Genomic DNA, 22,740 nt, shown 5'->3' on the forward strand with positions numbered 1-22,740 from the left:
AAGCTGTGAGATCTGAAGTAAGAGGTAGACTGCTACAGTGTTATTCTAACTATTTTCTGCTGGAGTAGCTTATCCTCCATATTAACTCAGAAGGAGAGAGAAAGAATAGACTTCTGTATGAAATTCAAACTCCATATTTATTAACAGAAATTTGGAGCTATCTTTGACATTTTACTCTTCTCCCTACAAGTCTTACCTTACTACAAATTTATTTCCTTTAAAACGCAGTAATATTGGACTTGGATAGGCTTGTGAAGGGATAAATAAATGGGACATCTACCAAAGAAATAGATTTGATGATGCTTATGCCTTAATTCATTCAATTTTTAAAGATATCAATTCTCATCATTTCTCTAAGCATATTGGAGGATGGAGAACTGGAGAAAGCATATTTCCTTTATTTAATTTGGAATGCTGAGGAATGCAGATGCTCTTGCAAACTTGTAATCACCCAATAAACTGACTTTCAGAGTCAAAAAGACAACAAAAATATCCTGACTTCTCTCGTACCTCTGGTCAAATGCAAGTAGATGCCATCATCTTAACTTTAGAGAATTTGTATTACAATAGTAACTTTCCCAATTAAAAAATGAAGAACCTTATTAAAAAAGAACCATATGTATATGTTTGGAAAAAAAGCTGAAAAGAAAACCTTTTTTGGAATCTGTGATCATGGATCCCATTTTATACTGTGTGTGTGTGTGTGTGTATGTGTGTGCGTTGACAGAACGGAATGTTCCATTATGAGTTTTTATTTTGAGAGGCAAGGATGGCTCTACGGCCATATGGAAGCGATTCAGTGTAGTGGGCATGCTGGCCAACTGTGTAGGCTTTCTTCCTCTTCACAACCCAATTCAAATTACGTTTGACAATGGGTGAGTGCCAATGAAGAAAAAACTATTGGAAGCTACACCTGAAAAGACATTTATCATTGCATACATTGTATGCACCCCTAAAATTCTGGGGGTGTAATCAATGGTCATGTAATCTTGCAACTGGCATTACTGGTCATAATCTGAACATCTGAAAGCTAATAAAATAACAGCCTAATCATGTCTGTGTTACAAATAGGAAAGTCTTCTTCTGGAATAAAATTTCCAGGAGTAAATGAACACAGAGTAGTGAGCATAAAATAGGCAAAATGATTCAAGAAAAATAGAAGTAAATTCAGTAAAATATGGTATCAAGAATACCAAATCAGAATATCTTATTTGGACTAATTACCATCAAAATAAAATAAAAAGAAAAATATAGTGTTCCTGAAATCCTCATAAAAGGATTGAAAACATAAGAAATTCCAAGAAAAAGTAGAACAATGTAGACAGAGAGAATAAAAATGAATCAAAACAATCACAAACCACATTTCAGAAAGTATAATCTTCCCTGTGTTAAAAATTGTTTGGTAAGAGAACACTCCAAGAAAATGGATGGCTGAGTGTTCACAGTGCTAATGAATCCCCTTACTTGCTAGTTGTCTAGCTTCTGTGAAATGCTTTTAGTATCCCCAGCATCTGAGTGGACAGACCAGGAGAGAATGGATGGCATTTAAGCCATAGAGCTGGCTCTTGTGGGATGTAAGTAGGATGTAAGTAGGGTCTTGGACCTCCCTAGAGGAGACAGAAGGTCTCCTGGGAAACAGTGAAGTATGCTGAGGATTTTTGGAAGGGAGGGGTCCATGTCATTTGGGTTTGTGGCTCCATTGCTAATTTTTTATAAGACCTTGGTTCTCTTATTTGTGCCTCAATTTTCCCCATATCCAAAATGAGAATAATCACTGCTGATTCACATCATTATGAAGATAAAATGAGATTAATGAACACATAAAAACACTTTTTAAAATTAAGAGTCTAAGTGCAAGATATTACAATTGGGCTGTATTTCTTTGGCATCTGGAATCTATTCCAAGCAACACTCAGCTCCCTGGACGTATACTTCTAAATCAGTCTCATGAGAGCTTCTAGCCTATCCTTTCTTCTCATGAAATCACATTTTCCTCTCTCTATATAACTGTCAGAGAACTCAAACATCATAGGCTCCACTGAATAAGGTAAAAGATAGAGAGCTACAGCTGACCGCAAGTTCTATGCTCCCCACGTTCCACAGTTTCACTTAGCTGTATGGAGATATCACCTATTCTAGGACCCAGTTTGCTTTATAAGCTGTGGTAAAATATAAATAACATACGTCAGTTTTCTTTGTAAAATCAAAAACCAAATACCTATTTTTAAGTCACTTTGTTATATTTCAGCGGTCGTTCTGATTTTAATAATTTTATATACGCACACTATAATAAAGATCTAAAACCAATACACTCATATACGAGGAACAAGAAGTAAATTTTGGTAGAGAAGATTAAAGAGGGGCGATTTCTCAGGCTAGATTTCCTTGGAAGAAACAGCACTTGGTTCATGCTTTGTACATTTTGCAGAGATACAGCGTTTATAGTTCACAAAAAGTACCAAGTAAAAATTTTTCACCTTAAACCTTTTGCATGGATTCTACTTCAGAAGAATCAGCTTACTTGGACCTAAATAGGGTTTGGGCCAAGAGAAAGAGGAATTTTAAAAATTATTCTCTGGGGTCTGTAGTGAAGGTAGAACTGTTACAGGAACTATGAGAAGCAGTTTTGCCTGGAGAAGAAAATTATGAGCAGGTAAATGAACCATCTTTGTCTCAGTCTGTCATCAATACTGACAGAGTCAATGAAGATCAAAAGACATAATGCACACAATGCACCACAGACAGTGCCTGGCAGCCGGTATTATTATTTGTACTATTATTAATATTAACATCTACTGTTAGGAATGACTGGAATACGCACCAAAGCTAATTCTTATACATGAAGAGGATACATGCATATGTTTAGCCTCCAGTTGTAAGTAAGCAAGACACTGTGCCAAATCCTAAAACTATAAAGTACGAGAAAAATTATCTGCTCCCAAGAAGTTTACCACCTTGCAGAAACTGTAACTATCCATTTAAAAAATAAACCTGAGATGGGCAAATATCAACAGGCAAAAAAGTCTACAAGAATTTAGAGAAACTCATCACTCTGAGAATATTATTAAAACCTTCTCAAAGTATAATTTCTTTGATAATATATAATAGGAACAATTTTTAAAGTCATATCGCCAAGTCTAATAGGTTTACAGGTTACAAAAGTGACAAACAAATGTCTGCACAGATAGCTGGAAAGCATTCCAGCGTTACTTATATAGGACTGTTTAAAGGATGTTAACACGCTTAAATTTTATGAACGTGCCTGTGTTTTTCAGAAAGCAAGCAAACACCTTCAAAGCAAATAGCATTCCTCAAATCACTCTAATTTGACTTCCCGCCCCATTATTCCACCAAAACAGCTTTCACTGAGATCTTGATGAGATCTTCACACCATTAAATCCAGGAGACTAAAGAACCAAGCCAGAGAGCTACATGGTCAAGGCAAGGCTTAAAAATCACACCAAGAGCTGACTCAGTAGAGACTACACTGCTACCACACTGAGCACAGAAACTTAAACATTTCTTGACTGTCATTGTATCAGTCACATGATTCTATTTAAAACACTTAAATTGCTCCTGCTAGTATACTGGAATTCTTTATGAATTAAGCACACTGCCTACCAGAATTGGCTCTGTGCCATGTTGAAGGTCAGTCTCCTATGGATCTCATAGCTTACGTAGAGAATGCAGAAAAATTCCATAGAGGCGTACATCTCCATAACCTAGGAGCCTGTAAATGTTTACTGAGTGATTGTTCCTTGGAGCTTTTCAGAGAGTTTCCTACCTTCTTAATTCAACAATAACCTTAGTGCTCCATTTCCAAGTAACTCGAAAGTTTGTCAAATGTAAACTACTATGCAGTCACTCACGTTCCTATAATAACAGAGTATTCTGCACCCACTTTGTATCATGTTCTTAAAAAGATGTAGGAGAAGGTATAATTTGAGTACAAACTTCAGAATTTATGTTGTGCATCTGGGATTCCTATGCCCTTTTTCTGGTTCTCAAAAGGAGTGACTATTCAACTATCATGAACATGGCTCCTATGCCAATGGTTCCTCCATTCACCTGACATTCATTGTTGTCACACAAGAAATTTGTATCGTAAACAAGACACCACCACCAAGAATCATACATAGAGAGGGGCTCACATTCCCCCTCAACAATCCTTAAAACCATGCCTTTGGAATTTGACCACACACAGGGCAAAATAATCAACCTCTTTTATATAAATTCCTGCATTTTAATTTCAATTATTAAATTATAAACTATTCTAAGTAATAACAATTTGTGTTAATTGTTAATGATGGCTACCTAAATTTAATAGCAAATGATGTTACAGGTCTTATCATATGACTTATGCATTTAGAAAAACACCCTAAATTTTAATTACTAATTGTTCTTACAGTATAAATTAAAACTTTCTCACAATATAAAAATCAGTGTGAAACTATCTGTCAGGATCTCCTACAATATAATCTAAATAGAGCTAACTGAGTACAGTACAAATAAAGATTATTTTAATCTCATCGATAATATAAATTTTCCTTTAAGATCTGTTATTATCTGGCATGATTGTGACTATGAAGAACAGCCTCATTGACACTGAAAGCAAATCACTGATTAAATGGTTTTAGCTTGTTTTCCTTGAAAAGTCTCCAAAGCATCTAATGTCTAATAAAACAGTATAACAACTGATACAATTTTTAACAAGTTTTTACCTTGCAGCATTAGATACCTGTCAACTTTTATGAAATCACTATGTTCAACTAGTCATTTTGAGGAAAGTAACCAAGCTCTTTTTATAGATATTAACAGCACCAACACATATGTGAACTCCCTGTCAAAAGTAACCTCCTACGGGCAATGGAAGGCTTTTACTGCCATGCTTTTTTAAGAACACAAACTACTGATTCATGCATGTAGTTGAATCTATATTTAAACATTCTTACTGCGATATTCTTACACTCAGTTTTCTCTTACATTCTCTAAATCAAAGGTTCTCAAAGCATAGTCCCTGGACCAGCAGCACCAGCACTACCTGATAACTTGTGAGAAATGAAAATTCTCAGGTCCCTAGCCAGAACTGAATCAGAAACTCTAAGGTGAGGCCCAGAAACATGTATTTTAACAAGCCCTGCAGGTGACACAGGCTAAAGTTTGAGAACTTCTGTTCTAAAGCAAAAAGATGTTCTCCAGCTGTAAAGAAAAATTTTTATCCCTTACTTTGGAACAGTCAATTTTGTAGTATCCTATGTCTCTAAGCCCAAGATGCTATTATACATTATAGAATACACCAGAGTTCTTTACAAATGATACCAATTTTTTAAAGAATTTCATTTAACCAAGATTTTAGAATATGGCATATTCTCAATAAATGTTAAAATATTGATGCACACTTAACTAAAAATGTGGGTTGTAAGGGGAAAATGTGGTTATTCAAAGCAGCATGATATTATAGAGATAAAAATGGATAATGTCTTGTCTGTCATAATTTAAACAGATTCTTCCCTATAATTAAGGTCAAAGAAAATAGGGCTGTTTCTAACTTTTCCCCATTGGTATTTTATGGGTCCAGAACTTGTGCCATTTATACAAGTAGAGTCATGTCTGCACGACGAATGAATGAACAATATAGGTAACACATATTCCTATACAAAGGCCTTCAAAGGCCCAAAGAATGGATAGAGAGGAACTGGTTTGTTTGCCAATAGCCTGCATGGTGTGGCCTATGTTATTAGAAAGGCGAAAAACTTTAAAAAATAGAAGAAATGGATTTGATTATAAAGATATGCACCTCAATTTCTGCATAAATATATAACAGATACTAAGAGTAAAGCTTTGGGCAAAGCAATATTTTCTTCCCCTTTCAATCAGAGAAAAAATAGGGATCAAATTTATAGTATGATGTATTTTGATTATTCTTTTAAAATTGTACTTAATTTCATTTTAAGAATATCATTCCCTATTCTATACAATTGTTATTACATGCATCATAAAGCTGTGGGTCTCAAATTTTCCTTTCCCTTAGGAGCTTTGTAAAAACCATATTTTACATGCGAAGTACCCAAAGTAGTGTGATTCCCACTTTATAGCAGATTTCCCATTGGAATACAAATCTTTTGAGAATTTTTTAAATTTAAGAAGAGAAAATACTTTTATAGAGCAACATAACTTGCATGAATAATTCATCTTTCACAGACATCACTGTCATTCTAGAAAAAAACACTATATTTTCTTTTTTTTTTTTGCACTTAAAGACAATGATAGATTGTGAACTTGTCAAATTTTCAGTTATATTAAGAGGAGATGATGTGCTAAGTGAAGTAAGTCAGAAAGAGGAAGACAAATGATATCAAATGATACCATATGATATCCCTTATATGTGGGATCTAAAATATGACACAAATGAACTTATCAATGAAACAAAAACAGACTCACAGGCATAGAGAACAGACTTGGTGGCTGCTAAGGGGGTGGTGTGGTGGGGGAGGGAATGGGAGTTTGGGATGAGCAGATGCAAATCATTATATCTCTATATGGATAAACAACATGGTCCTACTGTATAGCACAGGGAACTATATTCAATGGTTTTCTATATGGTTTTCCTGTGATAAACCATATGGAAAAGAATATGAAAAAGAATGTATATATATGTATAACTGAATCACTTTGCTGTATAGTGGAAATTAACACAACATTGTCAACCAACTATACTTCAATAAAATAAAAATAAAAAAGAAGCTAGAAAAAAAGAGGGAGATGATGACACATCACGAAAATAAGAAATGTCATGGCATGAGTTAATAAAATAACTTGCCTGAAATAAATCACAGAGCATTTATAGTGAATCTATCTACCCAACAGCTGGCTAAACCCATTAAATCAATTTCACAAGGCTGTTCTAAGTTAAATTCATTTATATAAGAGAAAATCTGAATGTAATACCTGAGACTGTGCATTAATATTGGCTCCTTCCTTAACGAGAACTTTGACAACTTCTGCTTGTCCAGCCAAAGATGCAATGTGAAGAGCAGTATTTCCTTTCTGTTTTGGAGAAACAAAATGGAAAATGTTGGAGGCTTCCAAATTTTGTAGAAATCAAAATGTACAGGTATTTTCAATTTTGCTGATGATTTGAAGCGGTTAAAACTTGGCATTCTATCAAGATTGCAGCCCACCTTGGGAAAAGATAATTTTTACCATCAAAACATTGGCCATCCCATACAGTGTCTTCCTTTTCTATCCTGCACAATTCCAGTTTAGTGTTAAGAACATGAAAAGACTGAGTTCTTACTGAATCATATAATCTGGGATGTGTGTACGTGCGTGTGTGTGTGTGTGTGTGAGAGAGAGAGACGATATTACCATTCACGTTATTACCACAAGAGTCCTACCCCAAGATAATATAAACTAAAAAAAAAAAAAAAAAAGTTTATCTGAACCATTGAATTTATTTCACCTTGCAGAGAAACCTAGGAATTTTCAGTGGTAGAAAAATTGACAATTCACAGTTGTATTTCGAGTCACTGGAGCACACGGTTGTTCAAAATATTTGGGGAATAAAATAATAAATTTCACATGAACTATACAATGTTACCAGTAATTTCTACCATTTGCTACATCAAAATTTATCATCAACAGTACCAAACAAAAATGAAAAATAATTTAAACCTATCATGAAAAGAAAATATAGGCTAAGAGACTGAAAGATGCCTATCATGGGATTAAAACAAATAACAAAAAGAAAAATAAAAACCAAGCAAATCTATACATTCAAAGCCATAAATTTTGGACACTAGTTCTCTTTTTGCCACCTACTCACTGTGGGCCTTTATCCACTCATACTATTTTGAAGACTTACTTGCCTTCTCTTTAAATGAGGAGATTTAATGAGATATTTTTCTGGATCTAAAATTCTACAATTGTAATCTGTGATTAAAAATGAACCTATATTTTAAAACATCAACAGAGTTTAAAGGAAAGGAAACAAATGATAATAAACAGTTAAGCAATAAAGAGTGATTGGTTTAATGAATATATTATTATGAGCAACTCAGGGGAAGCAGATAATTTGATATACATTCAAATTGACATTCTTAAATATTTGTTTAACATTTATCTCATGTTGTCAAGGGAAATGTTAATAAAAATGTTTATTCTCTCTTTAAAGTAAGCAATTTCTTGCAAAGCAAACATATTTTAACATCTTTGGAACTGCCAAAGAGTTCTTCGTTTGTTTTCGTTTTTGAATTTCCACTAGAACTGCTGTACACTATACTGTGAGCAGGGTCAGTCTACATTTTGGCAATTATGTATGAGGTGTTGGAAACCCAGGTTAACTGGCCATATCCCTAATTTACTCCAGGGCTCTTTCTGTCTATCCCTGATTAGACTAATGACCAGGCTGGGGGTTTGAGTGCTTGCCACCTCTCTCTGCATCTCCCACGACCAAACTGTCACACTGCAGCCCTGGTCAAATGGCGTGATTCTGATTGGCTACTGTTTTTTTTCCAAATTAAAAGTTCACCTTCTAAAGATAAAGATTTGTCACCACTGACATTTTTTTAAAACACCTGTTGCTTCTGAAATGATCCCCCAAAGACAATGTTCAAATATATTTAACCAAAAGAAGTATCAACAAGGAAGTAACAGGTCGTAGTATACCAAGCATCTTGTAAATTCCTTTAAAAATGAGTCAGATTTCTTTACAAACACACGTTACAGTGACAAAATCTAATTTTACCCTAATAATTCAATCCATGATCCCCAAATCCCTTTTCCATTAGAGTATAAAGGATCTGTATATTCTCTTACCAAGTTAAATGAATACATTAAAAGATATAACAATTTAATGAAAGCATGAATATTATTTATTCATTTTCATTGAGAAGTTTATTATATCAATTATTTTAAAAAATGAATTAACCTTGGGAAAATAGGTGCTTTTGTCTACAGAGGATTATATTAGTCTAGTCTCTCTGTGAATCAAAGGAAAAAAGATAGAATACTAGAAACTAGAGATACAGAATTCTTCAGTCTCTGATAAGTCCCTAAACGAAACCATTCAAACTCTGCAAAGTTTAATGGACAGGATTTCGATTTCAGTTCTGCACTGTTAAGAATCTTTGGTGTTCCAGCAAACCTCTGAAATGTATAACCCGGGAAGAGAAGCTTTAAATCATTTCCTCTTTTCCAAGGAAATAAATCCTACTAGCATAAACATTACCTTAGTGGCAGAATCCACAGCAGACCCTCTTCCCAGTAGCTCATGAACCAGCCCCACATGACCTTCCTTGGCAGCCAGATGGAGAGCGTTGAGTCCATTCTGAGAAGAGAAACAAACAAGGCCTCAGAAGTGGAGTAATGATGAGGCAGACAGTGGCTGATCTTATGCAAGTATGTAACCCAGAAGATGGACAGACTCGGATCCCCTCATTTTCTCTTTCTTTTTGCATTAGCTTGAAACTATTAATTTCAGAGAGACTAATTTCTAGGGATTTTGATTCAGAGAGGCAAAGATATTATCCACATTAGAAATGTGGATCTGCCACTTCATTTCAACAAACTTTCTTTTTAGACTAAGAAATATCTAAATACTTTTCCAATGAGGAAAGAAAAAGAGCAACTCTATATCATTTGTTGTGTCAGCCAGAAATAAAATTCTGTAGTTTCTAGAACATAAAGAACTTTAAATAAATCTTACTTTTTTAACAAATGGGAGAGAAATGTCCTCTTCATAAAAAGTAATTAGTGTCATAGGACAAATTCTAAGGTAAAACAATTTTGTAAGGACAACACTGTACTTAAAAAAACATTTAGCACTATGTCACTAATTTGTCTTGAGGGTTTTTTTTCAAAATTTTATCTTATAATCTATGATAGGACTGTAATATCTGGTTCCCATCTATCTAAATTCCTGAAAAATTCATTACTCACCATAGCACTGAAAAAACTCTTTGAAAATTTCACTAAATATGGTATCTACATATATTATACTGACAAAGTTTGAAAGCAGATCTTGTCATACATATAGGAAGAACCAAATACAAGTACAAATTGCTTCATGGTAAATTTCCAATTTGTGGTCATTGTATATCTTATACTTAATGGTTCTCTTATGAAAAGTATTCAGGCTTTTACATGTGACTCAAGAATAAAGTAATATTTGTTTTTCTTCTTTGCAAAACATGGTCCCGGTTTGTCACCAACATTTAACTTTGAGTAGCTGACAAAGTTGTATTCAGTACTATTAATACACTCATGTCATGGTTTCCATATATTTACTGGCACAAAATGATAAGAATTAAATTTATTATTATCATTTATTAAATTAAATTTTGAAATTTATGATTATGTATATTCCTAGAAAATTTAACAAATGAATTGACAATATAATAAAAACTTGAAAAATATGAAGTTTTATGATCCCTGGATTCTACTAGTATGCAAATGATGTCAATGGTGTTGACTGTACACAAATGATTCCACAAAGAAAATTAATTTTCACTCCCTTTACCAGACCAAGGAAAGCATTATATTTTAAAGTTGTTTTCTGAGTTAATTACTCAACACCCAGTCTCCTTGGCAACAGGAAGTATTTGATTTATACAGAGGTAATCTATTTCACGAACAGTAAACTCATTCTAACAAATAAGGAAGGGAAAGCAGTATGTCCGTTGGGTAGGATTTTTTTTTTTTTTTTTTTTTTTTTTTGCCGCATGCGGGCCTCTCACTGTTGTGGCCTCTCCTGTTGCGGAGCACAGGCTCCGGACACGCAGCCTAAGCGGCCATGGCTCACAGGCCCAGCCGCTCCGTGGCATGTGGGCTCTTCCCAGACCGGGGCATGAACCCGTGTCCCCTGCATCAGCAGGCGGACTCTCAACCACTGCGCCACCAGGGAAGCCCGGGCAGGAATTTTTAAGGAGCTAACTAAGCCTGATAAGTTAAGAGCCTTTAACTTTCCCGATATCTTTTTACTTTATATATTCTTCAGCATGACATTTATTGATTTTCCTAAGTTGTTTACAGTAAGAAATCTTTTACTCTGTATCATGAGCCATTGCTTAAATGTTTTGGAGAGTGGGTCCATTCTTTCAGTCTGTAAGAATCAAATGTTCCAATCCTTGGGAATTGTTGAAATAGCCTAGCAAACTAATATTTAAATAATTTTGCATTTTAAGATGTTTCTTTTTTTTAAAGATGTTTCTTGTAATAAGTTACCTTTCCTTTTCCTCAATTCCTACCCTAGACTGGCTTGAAAATGATCTCAACAGTGCATTCTGAATGTAACTTTCTATGAAATTTAAAATAGAAAGGTTTGAGAATTAAGACTTTTTAAAGGTGTAAATTTTTATTTGATTACATGAGTGACTAACTTTCTGAAGGTTAGAGCATTTGCGATACTCTTCTCAATCTCCCCTCTGGGAGATATTACTCCCGTCACTACAGCATCGGCTCAGCTGAAACCTTTAACTTGCTGTAGACCACACTGTTAGAACACTAAACTTACTGTGTCCATGTTTCAATAAATATTGACAAAAACTTTTTAAAACGTTAACAAAGGTAACAAGACACCATCTCAAATAGAATATAGTTGACACAATCTAAAAACTTATGAAGTTCAAATATATATTTAACTTAAAAAATTTCAGGAGACATTATTCTAAGGAGGACTCCAATGCCAAACTATTTCTCTTAGTTTACTCCAGACTTTTCATGAATTCAAAATGTAGCCAACCTCATTTTCACACACACAAAAACACAAACAGAAAACATTTAAATCTGCAGAACAGGATAGAACATTTTCTCAATAATTGGCTAGCTTTCTTCTCAATTAATTACAAGGCTGGGATCTAAATTAAAAGAATTTTATGAGGACAAAGTACCTTTATGGGGGGGCACAAAGATCCTACTACAAATCACTGCAATGTAGTTGCAATTTATTTAAAAAGTCATTAAGAATATGATTTAAATTTTTTATATGAGGGAATAGTTCAGAAACAAAATTGTCTATAATATGTAAATCGAATTCAGGATATACATATGTCTTCAAGATTTCTGTAACAAGGGAGATCAGCTCGGTGCTTTGTGACCGCCTGGAGGGATGGGATAGGGAGGGTGGGAGGGAGGGAGATGCAAGAGGGAAGGGATACGGGAACAGATGTATATGTATAACTGATTCACTTTGTTATAAAGCAGAAACTAATACACCATTGTGAAGCAATTATACTCCAATAAAGTTGTAAAAAAAAAAAAAGATTTCTGTAACACTAATACTACCAAATCTAGAGTGATTATAAAGACACAGATGATAATAGGTGAAATTCTAATTATAAATGTAAATTCTTAAGCTGCCTTCTTTTAAAATACAGTCAAATTGGGACTGCTATCATATCGTTGAATTCATGTCATTCAGCTGTAGGAAACAGAAGACAAGCAACTTTCTTTAAGCTAATGTTTTGGTTTTAGAATTTCTAACCCAAAATATATTTAATTAGCAATTGAATATGTTGGGTAATTGTTATCAGAAAAAGCAACTCAGCAGCAACTGGACTTAACACCAAAATGTTTGATCTTGTGAATATGAGCTAACATATAAATTAATCATGTTTAAAATAGAAAGTGATAAATAAACCTACTTAATAGTACAGCTCAGCTAACTCTTTGAGAATGTATTTTGTAGTTAACCCATTTGGGTGAGTCCCTCAGATCATACTTCTAAAAACCAAATTCCCCATAGGAGCTACGCTAACGCTCTTTAGCTTTCCACAGTCAATTACCAATACTGGCCCACATTCCAAAGGATGTTTTGTTGTTAGATATTTTTCACTTTGTTGGATGTGGGGTGGGAAGGAGGTAGACGTGCAAAACTGGTCAGACTTTTTGTATTTCGGTTCAAATACAGGGCAGGGCTTAGTATTTTCCCAGTAATGCCTCCCACACATATGGTATTTGAGGCACATAGGTCCTTTTTTATATCAAAACAGAAGATATTGTCACTTTCTGCATTTATTAGAACACCCATGATGAGCTTACTGAGCTTACTGAGCTCTGGCCAAAAAGTGTTCTGAGGCAAACTCATATTTAACAGAAACATTAACTATTCATTCTCCTAGATTAATATCAGAGTAGACATTCAGTGAGATCACCAAAAAGCAACATACCTGGGACATGTTATCTCTATTCTCTACAGAAATGGCTTCACGGAATCATAAAATGTTACGAATTTGATTTTTACATAAGGCAGATACAAGCAATGTCCATTTGAGCAATATTTATGTCCTTGTGTCTATTTTTAGATGGGTTATTTTGATGAACTATTGTTGAGTTCAATAGCAGGAAAAATTTTAGTAATAGGAAAAGCCACTATGATTATTCTCACTAATCTTTAATTTAGGAAAATTGCATAATTCAATGTGTTTGTCTTTTTTCACAAGTTTAGAGGAAATACAGAATAAATTCAGTATCCATTGGAATTAAGTAACACACATCCTTATTCCTCTCGTCTTTTTACTTGGTTTTGCTTTTGTCTTGTTTAGTTTCATTTTTAATAATATCAGAATTACAGTATACTAGTGAGTGTGTATATATTGAATATATGTTGTGCCACCAATACTTCATGGCAAAAAAAAATTGTCAGTGATTTTGCATCTCAGAACAGCACTATGGGGCTTCCCTGGTGGCGCAGTGGTTGAGAGTCCGCCTGCCGATGCAGGGGACACGGGTTCGTGCCCCAGTCTGGGAAGATACCACATGCCGCGGAATGTCTGGGCCCGTGAGTCACGGCCGCTGAGCCTGCACGTCCAGAGCCTGTGCTCCGCAACGGGAGAGGCCACAACAGTAAGAGGCCCGCATACCGCAAAAAAAAACAAAAAAACAAAAAAACAGCACTATGCCAAGTACTATTCTCACTTAGTTTTATGTATTCCCTACCTGATAGGATTTATAGACAGCAATCATACTTTGATAGACAGAGTTGCTGATTCTAATTAGCTACTCAGTGACTCAAAATACTGACCAACACTTTGGAAAAAACTTAGAAAATTTTAAATGATTCAAAAATCAGAAACAAAATTTTAAGAGAAAAATTCAAGAATTAATTAAATCTGAAAAATAGTAGGCTAAGCAGTAAGTTAATATCCTCAGTATGTTTGAGAATAAAATCATTGGTATTATAATTCTGTTGAAGCAAACCTGGAGGAAAATAAATAAATTCCCAGTAAAAAGAATTTATATGAGCACTGGAAGAACATCCTTATCACTGAGTTAAAGAATATTGGAAATATTTCTTTTTAAGGTTTTAAAAGTTTAAATATTTCTCATTTGTATGTGATTGACTGAATGTGGGGATTTTCTTCCTTTTTCTTTCTTCCCTTCCTTTTTATCTTTTAATCCTTCTTCTTCTACTACTACTTTTTTTTTTCTTTTTTTCTTTTTGAGACAGTGTGGTCAACTGCAGGAATAACATGGTAATGGGAATGATAAGAAATGCAATCTTCTCCTTGCTCTACTACTAACCAGAAGTGTGAATTTGGGCAAATCACTTAACCTCTCTGTGGTCTAATGGTCTTATCTACAAATAATATTTATAATGATGACAATGAAAAACAATGATGATGATGGTAAAGAAATAAACATTTATGAGCACCAGTTATGTGCCCATCATTGCTTTAGCCTTTTTCGGGGGGTCGGGGCAGGGAGGAACATAAATTTATTGAAACTGGTTTTGGGGAGGATGGGTGAGTGGATAGTTATGGGTTTTCCAAAAAGAACTGTGGGTAGCAGCCAGCGCCCAGCCAAGAGGGTGTGGGTGCTCAGCCACAGACCCTATCTCAGTCCCAATTTCTTCTTCTGCTTCTTGCACTCAAGGCCCAGGTTCCGGGTCTTCTACGTGCTCTTCTGCAGCTTGGTGGGGCGCGAGCCTACGTACTTCACATTCATCTCAACACACGGAGCGCACATAGTTGCTGGGGTCCTTAAAGCTGAAGAAGCTATAGCCCATGATCTGCCAGTGCGCTTGTCACAGATCCCCTTAGCCTTAAAGAAGCATGGGAAGGGGAAGGGGTTAAAGGTGAGTTCCAAGATGGCATCTCCATTTCATTGCCCAGATCCCCACAGAAGATTCAGAAACCATCTGCATCCCACTCCAGCAGGCTGGGGTCCTCCCAGCTGCTCCCAGCTGCCGGTGAGAATGCTGTGTCAATTTCTCTGGCTTTCCTTTCTTCTTGTCCTCACCCAGGGACTCTGGGATCTAGAGGGTCACAAGGCCAGGGCGAGGGGGCAGGGGCCAGGAGCTAAGGAATGTGCGCTGGAGGCAGTAAGCCTGACACACTACTTCCAGCAGGAGGGGCAGGGGCTCAGGCAAATCCATGGTCAGGGCCAGTGGTAGGTGGCCAGGACCCAAAGACCAGGACCAGCTGGGGTGCTTCCTGCCCTCACAGCCACCAGCACCCTAGCCTCCTCCAGCCCAGCTGCTGCCACCACCACTGCCTCTTCCTTCTCTTCCAGAATCAACTCCAGGCTGACGCCCAGCTCTCGGTATGCTGCTGGCTCTTCTAGGAGAGGCCTCAGAGCAGCCATGGAACCCAGGGAAGGGCTTCGGGACACCGAGCCATTGGTGACAGCATTAGAGGTGGTCCTGGGGGGGTGGGGGTCCAAGCAGAAAAGGGGGCCCACGGGGGCCTGGTGAGGGGGCAGCAGGGCCATGGGGTGAGGACTGCCTGCTGCAGAGTAAAGAGCAGAATGTGCTCTCTGTAGCACGTGGGGGACTAGTGCTGGATACAGGAGAGGAGCCCTCTGTGGTGGGTGCCACAGCTGTTCATGGCAGGAACAGGGCTTCTCTAGCCTTTGGACAGTCCAGTTGAATCCAATCATGGGGGCCAAATGCACCTGGAAAGGAGGTACACCACAGAGGGAGGGTCACCCACCATGGGAGGAACCACTGTGGCCATGGTGACTGCCCAGGTCTGGAGAGTCTGTTGGACCTGCCAGTATGTTGGTCGCTATCATTGGGCAGGCACAGGAACTGCTGGGAACTGCATCGCTTCTACCATGGGGACTATGGGCACTGGGGTACAGCAGGCATAGCAGTTGGGATTCCAGTTACCAGAGCCCCAGAACTTCCTGCTCAAACAGGGCCGTCTCTGCCTCCACCTCTTCCAAGCTTTCCTTGCTGCCCTTGCCCGGGTGCTGGCACCAGGGCCCAGGACCACAGGTCCTCCTGCACCTGGAGATCACAGGGCTGGCCTGCCACCTGCTATCATTACTGTGGCAGCATCCTGAATGGGGACCAACCAAAGCAGGCTACTACTGATAAGTCTTTGATATTGGCTTTATGTAAGTTAACGTGGATAAAAGAATATGAACTTGAGCCGTTTGAAACAATCAAGAAATATTCATTGACCTGGCTTATTGTGAGCAAAATATTGATTGGGCTTATAGATCTGTGAGTCCCAGGCAAGATATCACTTTGATCTACAACTTTTGGAATAATTCTATTTCTATATAATATCATTAAAATGTCTAAATATACCATGTAGTTTAAAAATAAGATCTTAAGGCTACTTTGAAACAACCATGTGCACATTAATCAACCTTAAAGGACAGAGTTATCTTTTTTGTTTAGCACTTCTATTAAATTTTTATAAAGCAATATTATAACATTTTGTTTATAATCAAATTTTGCAATAAGCTCTATTCTCCATTTCTCTTGATGATTCTATGAGATATTTTGCCCATTGACTGCTTTTCTGTGATCATATAAAACTAGTGGATGAAACCCCAGGTAGAACTAATAAAAATTTTATACCACCATTTGAGCATTGGTTACATTTCTGGCACATACGGAAAGTGTAGAGATTAGTCCATTTTTAAAAGTTGAGGAACAGATTCAAGAAGATACAGCTAACAATACATGAAACTTAAATGCTTGCATCAAAATCCATTAAACTGTTTTGGATCTTAGGACAAATCTGTAATTAATATAAACTTATCAGTTAATCAACAAGCATTTGCTAGTTACCCACCAAGTACTCAGCTCTAGGTGCTAGGTTCTAAGGGAGGACCAGTGACATAGTTTCTGTCCCCAGAGAGCCCCCCAAATATTTATTATTAAACAATTGAAAATCACCTCTGTGCTAGCATATACTCATCCATGATTTTTTCAAATCTTTGGCTATTCTACTTTGCAAATCTTACATGTTGAATTAAGGGTCCTCCAGTCTGTCAGAAAAGTACAACTAAATATATAACTTCCTTAATAACATTAAAATTTAAATATTTGAAAGGAGGCAATTGCAAATATGAGTTCTTGAAAATATTAAAGGAAAAAGATGGAGGGCAAATGGATACATCAACGAGAAAATAATAGAGAAGAGAAAGTGAAATTTGTTCCCTAACCTCCACCCCACCCCCACTCATAACGGGGCTCCTGTGTCAGAGACATCCTAAATGAGGAGCTCTTTTCAAGAGGAACTACATGCCCACATATAGAGATACAAATAATTATGAAATGCAGTTTACAGTTTCACTCTGCCATTACCATAAATGACACTGGTGAAAGGAATCATCTATATAATGGGAGGAAAAAAAATCAAACTCAAAATGAAAATGACCTGTTTACATATTCCCAATCCAATTCCCACTCAGTATACTCATCCATAATCTATCTGCAACTTTCCCACCTCTTTCATGGTGGTTGCTCTAAACTAAGAGTACTCACTATGATGGAATTAAGAATGTATTTAGTTTTCATGAAGATGGGGAAAAGCAAAGCGCGCGTCAACTTTTGTCAGTTGAACTGATCTTACTGTGTCTTTGATGTCCAAATATTTCTGATTTAATATATAAATCAAACTATGGATGACCCAAGAGGAAACTTGTTTTATTAGTGAGTTATTCTCAAATCCTAAAGGCTTTCTTTTTAATTCCAAAATGATGAATATTTAATGAGGATTTGCTAAGTCTTCATCAATTTAAAAATATTTACAATGAGGCTTGAAATTTGGTGGCTCATTGGTCATTTCATAGGGAAAAAGCTTAGAATAAGAGCGCTTCAGGGCTTCCCTGGTGGCGCAGTGGTTGGGAGTCCGCTTGCCGATGCAGGGGACACGGGTTCATACCCCGGTCCGGGAAGATCCCACATGCCGCGGAGCGGCTGGGCCCGTGAGTCATGGCCGCTGAGCCTGCGCGTCCGGAGCCTGTGCTCTGCACCGGGAGAGGCCACAACAGTGAGAGGCCCGCGTACCGCAAAAAAAAAAAAAAAAAAAAAAAGAGTGCTTCAAAGATACGACTTTATATAGTCTATTTCTGGATCTCCATTTCAACCATAGTGGAAGCCCATCTAGCACTCCTGGCTGGTAGCTCCCTTTTTAGCACTGGTCTTTTCCCCTGTCTAACCCCATCAAATGTTTCAATCATACAATCCCCCACATACGGAGAATGACATTAAATATGATGGTGAGTTAGCCTGGGAGAAGAAAGAGTTATGAAAATTCTTCAAAATCTAACTAGGACCAAGAAGGATGAAAGATTATGAGAGCTGAGAAATAAATACTTAACAAATGAAGCAGAAGCTTCATAACATAGATATCATTATTACATTTTACATTTTACATATATTATTATATTTTATAGATGAAGATACTAAAATTCTCAGAAGCCAAGTGATTTGCCCCAAAGATCCTTACCACCAAGAAGAGGAAGAGCAAAAGTTCAAACTTAGATCTGATTTCCAAACTCATGCTTTCAAAAAAGCTAAAATAATTAAGCTCCACACCAGTGTTTCAAACTGTAGGTCATCATGCACAAGTACGTCATAAAATCTGTTTAATGGATTGCCAATCAGTGTATTTCAAAACATGAAGTAGAGCAAAGAAAAATAGAGTGCACTGAGGATGGCAAGTGTTGATTTTGTTTTGGAGGGGTTTCTTTGGTGAAACTTTACATACACACACATGTGTACACATGCCTGAATGTGTGTGTGCATGTGGTGTGCACCTGTGTGTGTGTGCATGTGCACACATTCTTCTCTAGATTCCAAAAAAAAAAACTAAGGAAGTTTAGGCAAGACCCAAGACATGAAGGCATCTTGGGGAAACAAGATGTTGTTTCAGACCAAATAAGTAAAAAAAGCTGATGCTCACAAAGGGCATTCTAAGAGAGGAATGGTTTTTATGATATGCTTATTTGAATTTTATGAAATCAATAATTTTCATTTTAGATGAGTGCTGTGATGCAAATAAGATGAATAACGTTGGGACAAATAAGAATTCTTCTTTTTGAAAATACTAGCCAAATCATGGTTAAACCACATCCACATCTGGAGTTCCAAGAGGGAGTGTGGAATAGTGGAGAACACACATGTTAGAGTTCCTATTCTGTCTCTCCATTACTAGCAATGTAATTTAGTTCCTTCACTAGTAAAAGGGGAAGTTTCCACCTTGCCTTCTATAGATAGTTATTTAAAAGAGAATATAGAGGAGCGCCTTCAAGATGCTGGAGGAGTAAGATGTGGAGATCACTTTCCTCCCCACAAATACATCAGAAATATATCTACATGTGGAACAACTCCCACAGAACACCTACTGAACGCTGGCAGAAGACCTCAGACTTCCCAAAAGGCAAGAAAATCCCCACGCAGAAGGGTAGGGCAAAAGAAAAAAGGAAAAATAGACACTAAACAATAGGGACGGGACCTGCACCTCTGGGAGGGAGCTGTGAAGGAGGAAAGGTTTCCACACACTAGGAAAGCCCTTCGCAGGCAGAGACTGTGGGTGGCAGAAGGGGAAAGCTTCAGAGCTGCGGAGGAGAGTGCAGGAACAGGGGTGCGGAGGGCAAAGCAGAGAGATTCCTGCACAGAGGATCAGTGCCGACCAGCACTCCTCAGCTCGAGAGGCTTGTCTGCTGACCCGCCGGGGCAGGTGGGGGCTGGGAGCTGAGGCTCAGGCTTCAGTGGAATCCCAGGGAGAGGACTGGGATTGGCTGCGTGAACCAGCTGGAAGGGGGCTACTGTGCCACAGCTAGCCAGGAGGGAGCCCAGGAAAAGTCTGGACCTGCTGAAGAGGCAAGAGACCATTGTTTCAGGGTGCGTGAGGAGAGGGGATTCAGAGCACCGCCTAAACGAGCTCCAGAGACGGGCACAAGCCGCAGCTATCAGTGCGAACACAAGAGAAGGGCAGGCATGGGGCTTCCCTGGTGGCGCAGTGGTTGAGAGTCCGCCTGCCGATGCAGGGGACACGGGTTCGTGCCCCGATCCCGGAAGATCCCACATGCCGCGGAGCGGCTGGGCCCGCGAGCCATGGCCGCGGAGCCTGTGTGTCCGGAGCCTGTGCTCCGCAACGGGAGAGGCCACAGCAGTGAGAGGCCCGCGTACAGCAAAAAAAAAAAAAAAAAAAAAAAAAAAAAAAAAAAAAAAAGAGAAGGGCAGGCATGAAATGCTAAGGCTGCTGCTGCAGCCACCAAGAAGGCTGTTTGCAAGCACAGATCACTATCCACACCTCCCCTCCCAGGAGCGCGTGCAGCCTGCCACTGCCAGGGTCACGTGATCCAGGGACAACTTCCCTGGGAGAACACACGGCACCCATCACGCTGCTGCAACATCACAAAGGCCTTTGCCACTGCAGGCTCGCCCCGCATCCATACCCCTTCCTCCCCATGGCCTGAGAACTCGGCACACTAAAGAATAAAGAACGAAAAGAATTGAGGACAATCTCAGAGACCTCTGGGACAACATTAAATGCACTAACATTCGAATTACAGGGGTCCCAGAAGAAAAAGAGAAAAAAAAAAGGACTGAGTAAATATTTGAAAAGATGATAGTTGAAAACTTCCCTAATATGGGTAAGGATAGAGTCAATCAAGTCCAGGAAGTGCAAAGATTCCCATAAAGGATAAATCAAAGGAGAAACTTGACAAGACACATATTAATCAAACTACCAAATAGTAATACAAAGAAAAACTATTAAAAGCGGCAAAGGAAAAGTAACAATTAACATACAAGGGAATCCCCATAGGGTTAACAACTGATCTTTCACCAGAAACTCTGCAATCCAGAAGGGAGTGGCATGACATATTTAAAGTGATGAAAGGGAAAAACCTGCAACCAAGATTACTCTACCCAGCAAGGATCTCATTCAGATTTGATGGAGAAATTAAAACCTTCACAGACAAGCAAAAGCTAAGAGAAATCAGCACCACCAAACCAGCTCTACAACAAATGCTAAAAGAACTTCTCTAGGCAGGAAATACAAGAGAAGGAAAAACACTTGCAATAACAAACCCAAAACAGTTAAGAAAATGGAAATAGGAACATACATATCAATAACTACCTTAAATGTAAATGGATTAAATGCTCCAACCAAAAGATATAGACTGGCTGAATGGATACAAAAACGCTTACATATGCTGTATACAAGAGACTCACTTCAGACGTAGGGATACATACAGACTGAAAGTGAGGGAATGGAAAAAGATATTCCATATAAATGGAAATCAAAAGAAAGCTGGATTAGCAATTCTCATATCAGACAAAATGGACTTTAAAATAAAGTCTATTACAAGAGACAAAGAAGGACACTACATAATGATGAAGGGATCGATCCAAGAAGAAGATATAACAATTGTAAATATTTATGCACCCAACATAGGAGCACCTCAATACATAAGGCAAATGTCAACAGCCATAAAAGGAGAAATCGACAGTAACACAATCATAGTAGGGGACTTTAACACCTCACTTTCACCAATGGACAGATCATCCAAAATGAAAATAAATAAGGAAACACAAGCTTTAAATGATACATTAAATAAGATGGACTTAATTGATATTTATAGGACATTCTGGCCAAAAACAACAGAATACACTTTCTTCTCAAGTGCTCATGGAACATTCTCCAGGATAGATCATATCTTGGGTCACAAATCAAGCCTTGGTAAATTTAAGAAAATTGAAATCGTATCAAGTATCTTTTCTGACCACAATGCTATGAGACTAGATATCAATTACAGGAAAAAATTTGTAAAAATTACAAACACATGGAGGCTAAACAATACACTATTAAATAACCATGAGATCACTGAAGAAATCAAAGAGGAAATCAAAAAATACCTAGAAAGAAATGACAATGAAAGCACGACGACCCAAAACCTATGGGATGCAGCAAAAGCCGTTCTAAGAGGGAAGTTTATAGCAATACAATCCTACCTCAAGAAACAAGAAACATCTCAAATAAACAACTTAACCTTACACCTGAAGCAATTAGAGAAAGAAGAACAAAAAACCCCAAAGTTAGCAGAAGGAAAGAAATCATAAAGATCAGATCAGAAATAAATGAAAAAGAAATGAAGGAAATGGTAGCAAAGATCAATAAAACTAAAAGTTGGTTCTTTGAGAAGATAAACAATATTGAAAAACCATTAGGCAGATGCATCAGGAAAAAGCATAAAGACTCAAATCAATAGAATTAGAAATGAAAAAGGAGAAGTAACAACTGACACTGCAGAAATACAAAGGATCATGAGCGATTACTACAAGCAAGATGGACAACCTGGAAGAAATGGACAAATTTTTAGAAAAGCACAACCTTCTGAGAATGAACCAGGAAGAAATAGAAAACATGAACAGACCAATCACAAGCACTGAATTTGAAACTGTGATTAAAAATCTTCCAACAAACAAAAGCCCAGGACCAGATGGCTTCACAGGCGAATTCTATCAAACATTTAGAGAAGAGCTAACAC

At 37.5% G+C, this 22,740-nt stretch overlaps 1 protein-coding gene across 24 annotated transcripts in view; it reads right to left on the bottom strand.

Moving 5' to 3' along the window:
* Positions 1–22,740, bottom strand: part of ANK2 (ankyrin 2) — a 710,377-nt gene that overhangs the window by 168,917 nt on the left and 518,720 nt on the right. For all 24 annotated transcript variants that reach the window (XM_082640892.1, XM_082640897.1, XM_082640904.1 and 21 more), the window contains 2 exons: positions 9,230–9,328; positions 6,949–7,047 (listed from right to left, as the gene is read on the bottom strand). In XM_082640892.1, coding sequence (XP_082497018.1) covers positions 6,949–7,047; positions 9,230–9,328 — 198 coding nt within the window. The remainder of the gene's footprint in view (positions 1–6,948; positions 7,048–9,229; positions 9,329–22,740) is intronic.

Source organism: Mesoplodon mirus (genome assembly GCF_964341445.2).
Source record: "Mesoplodon mirus genome assembly, chromosome: 2".
Classification (NCBI taxonomy): domain Eukaryota; kingdom Metazoa; phylum Chordata; class Mammalia; order Artiodactyla; family Ziphiidae; genus Mesoplodon; species Mesoplodon mirus.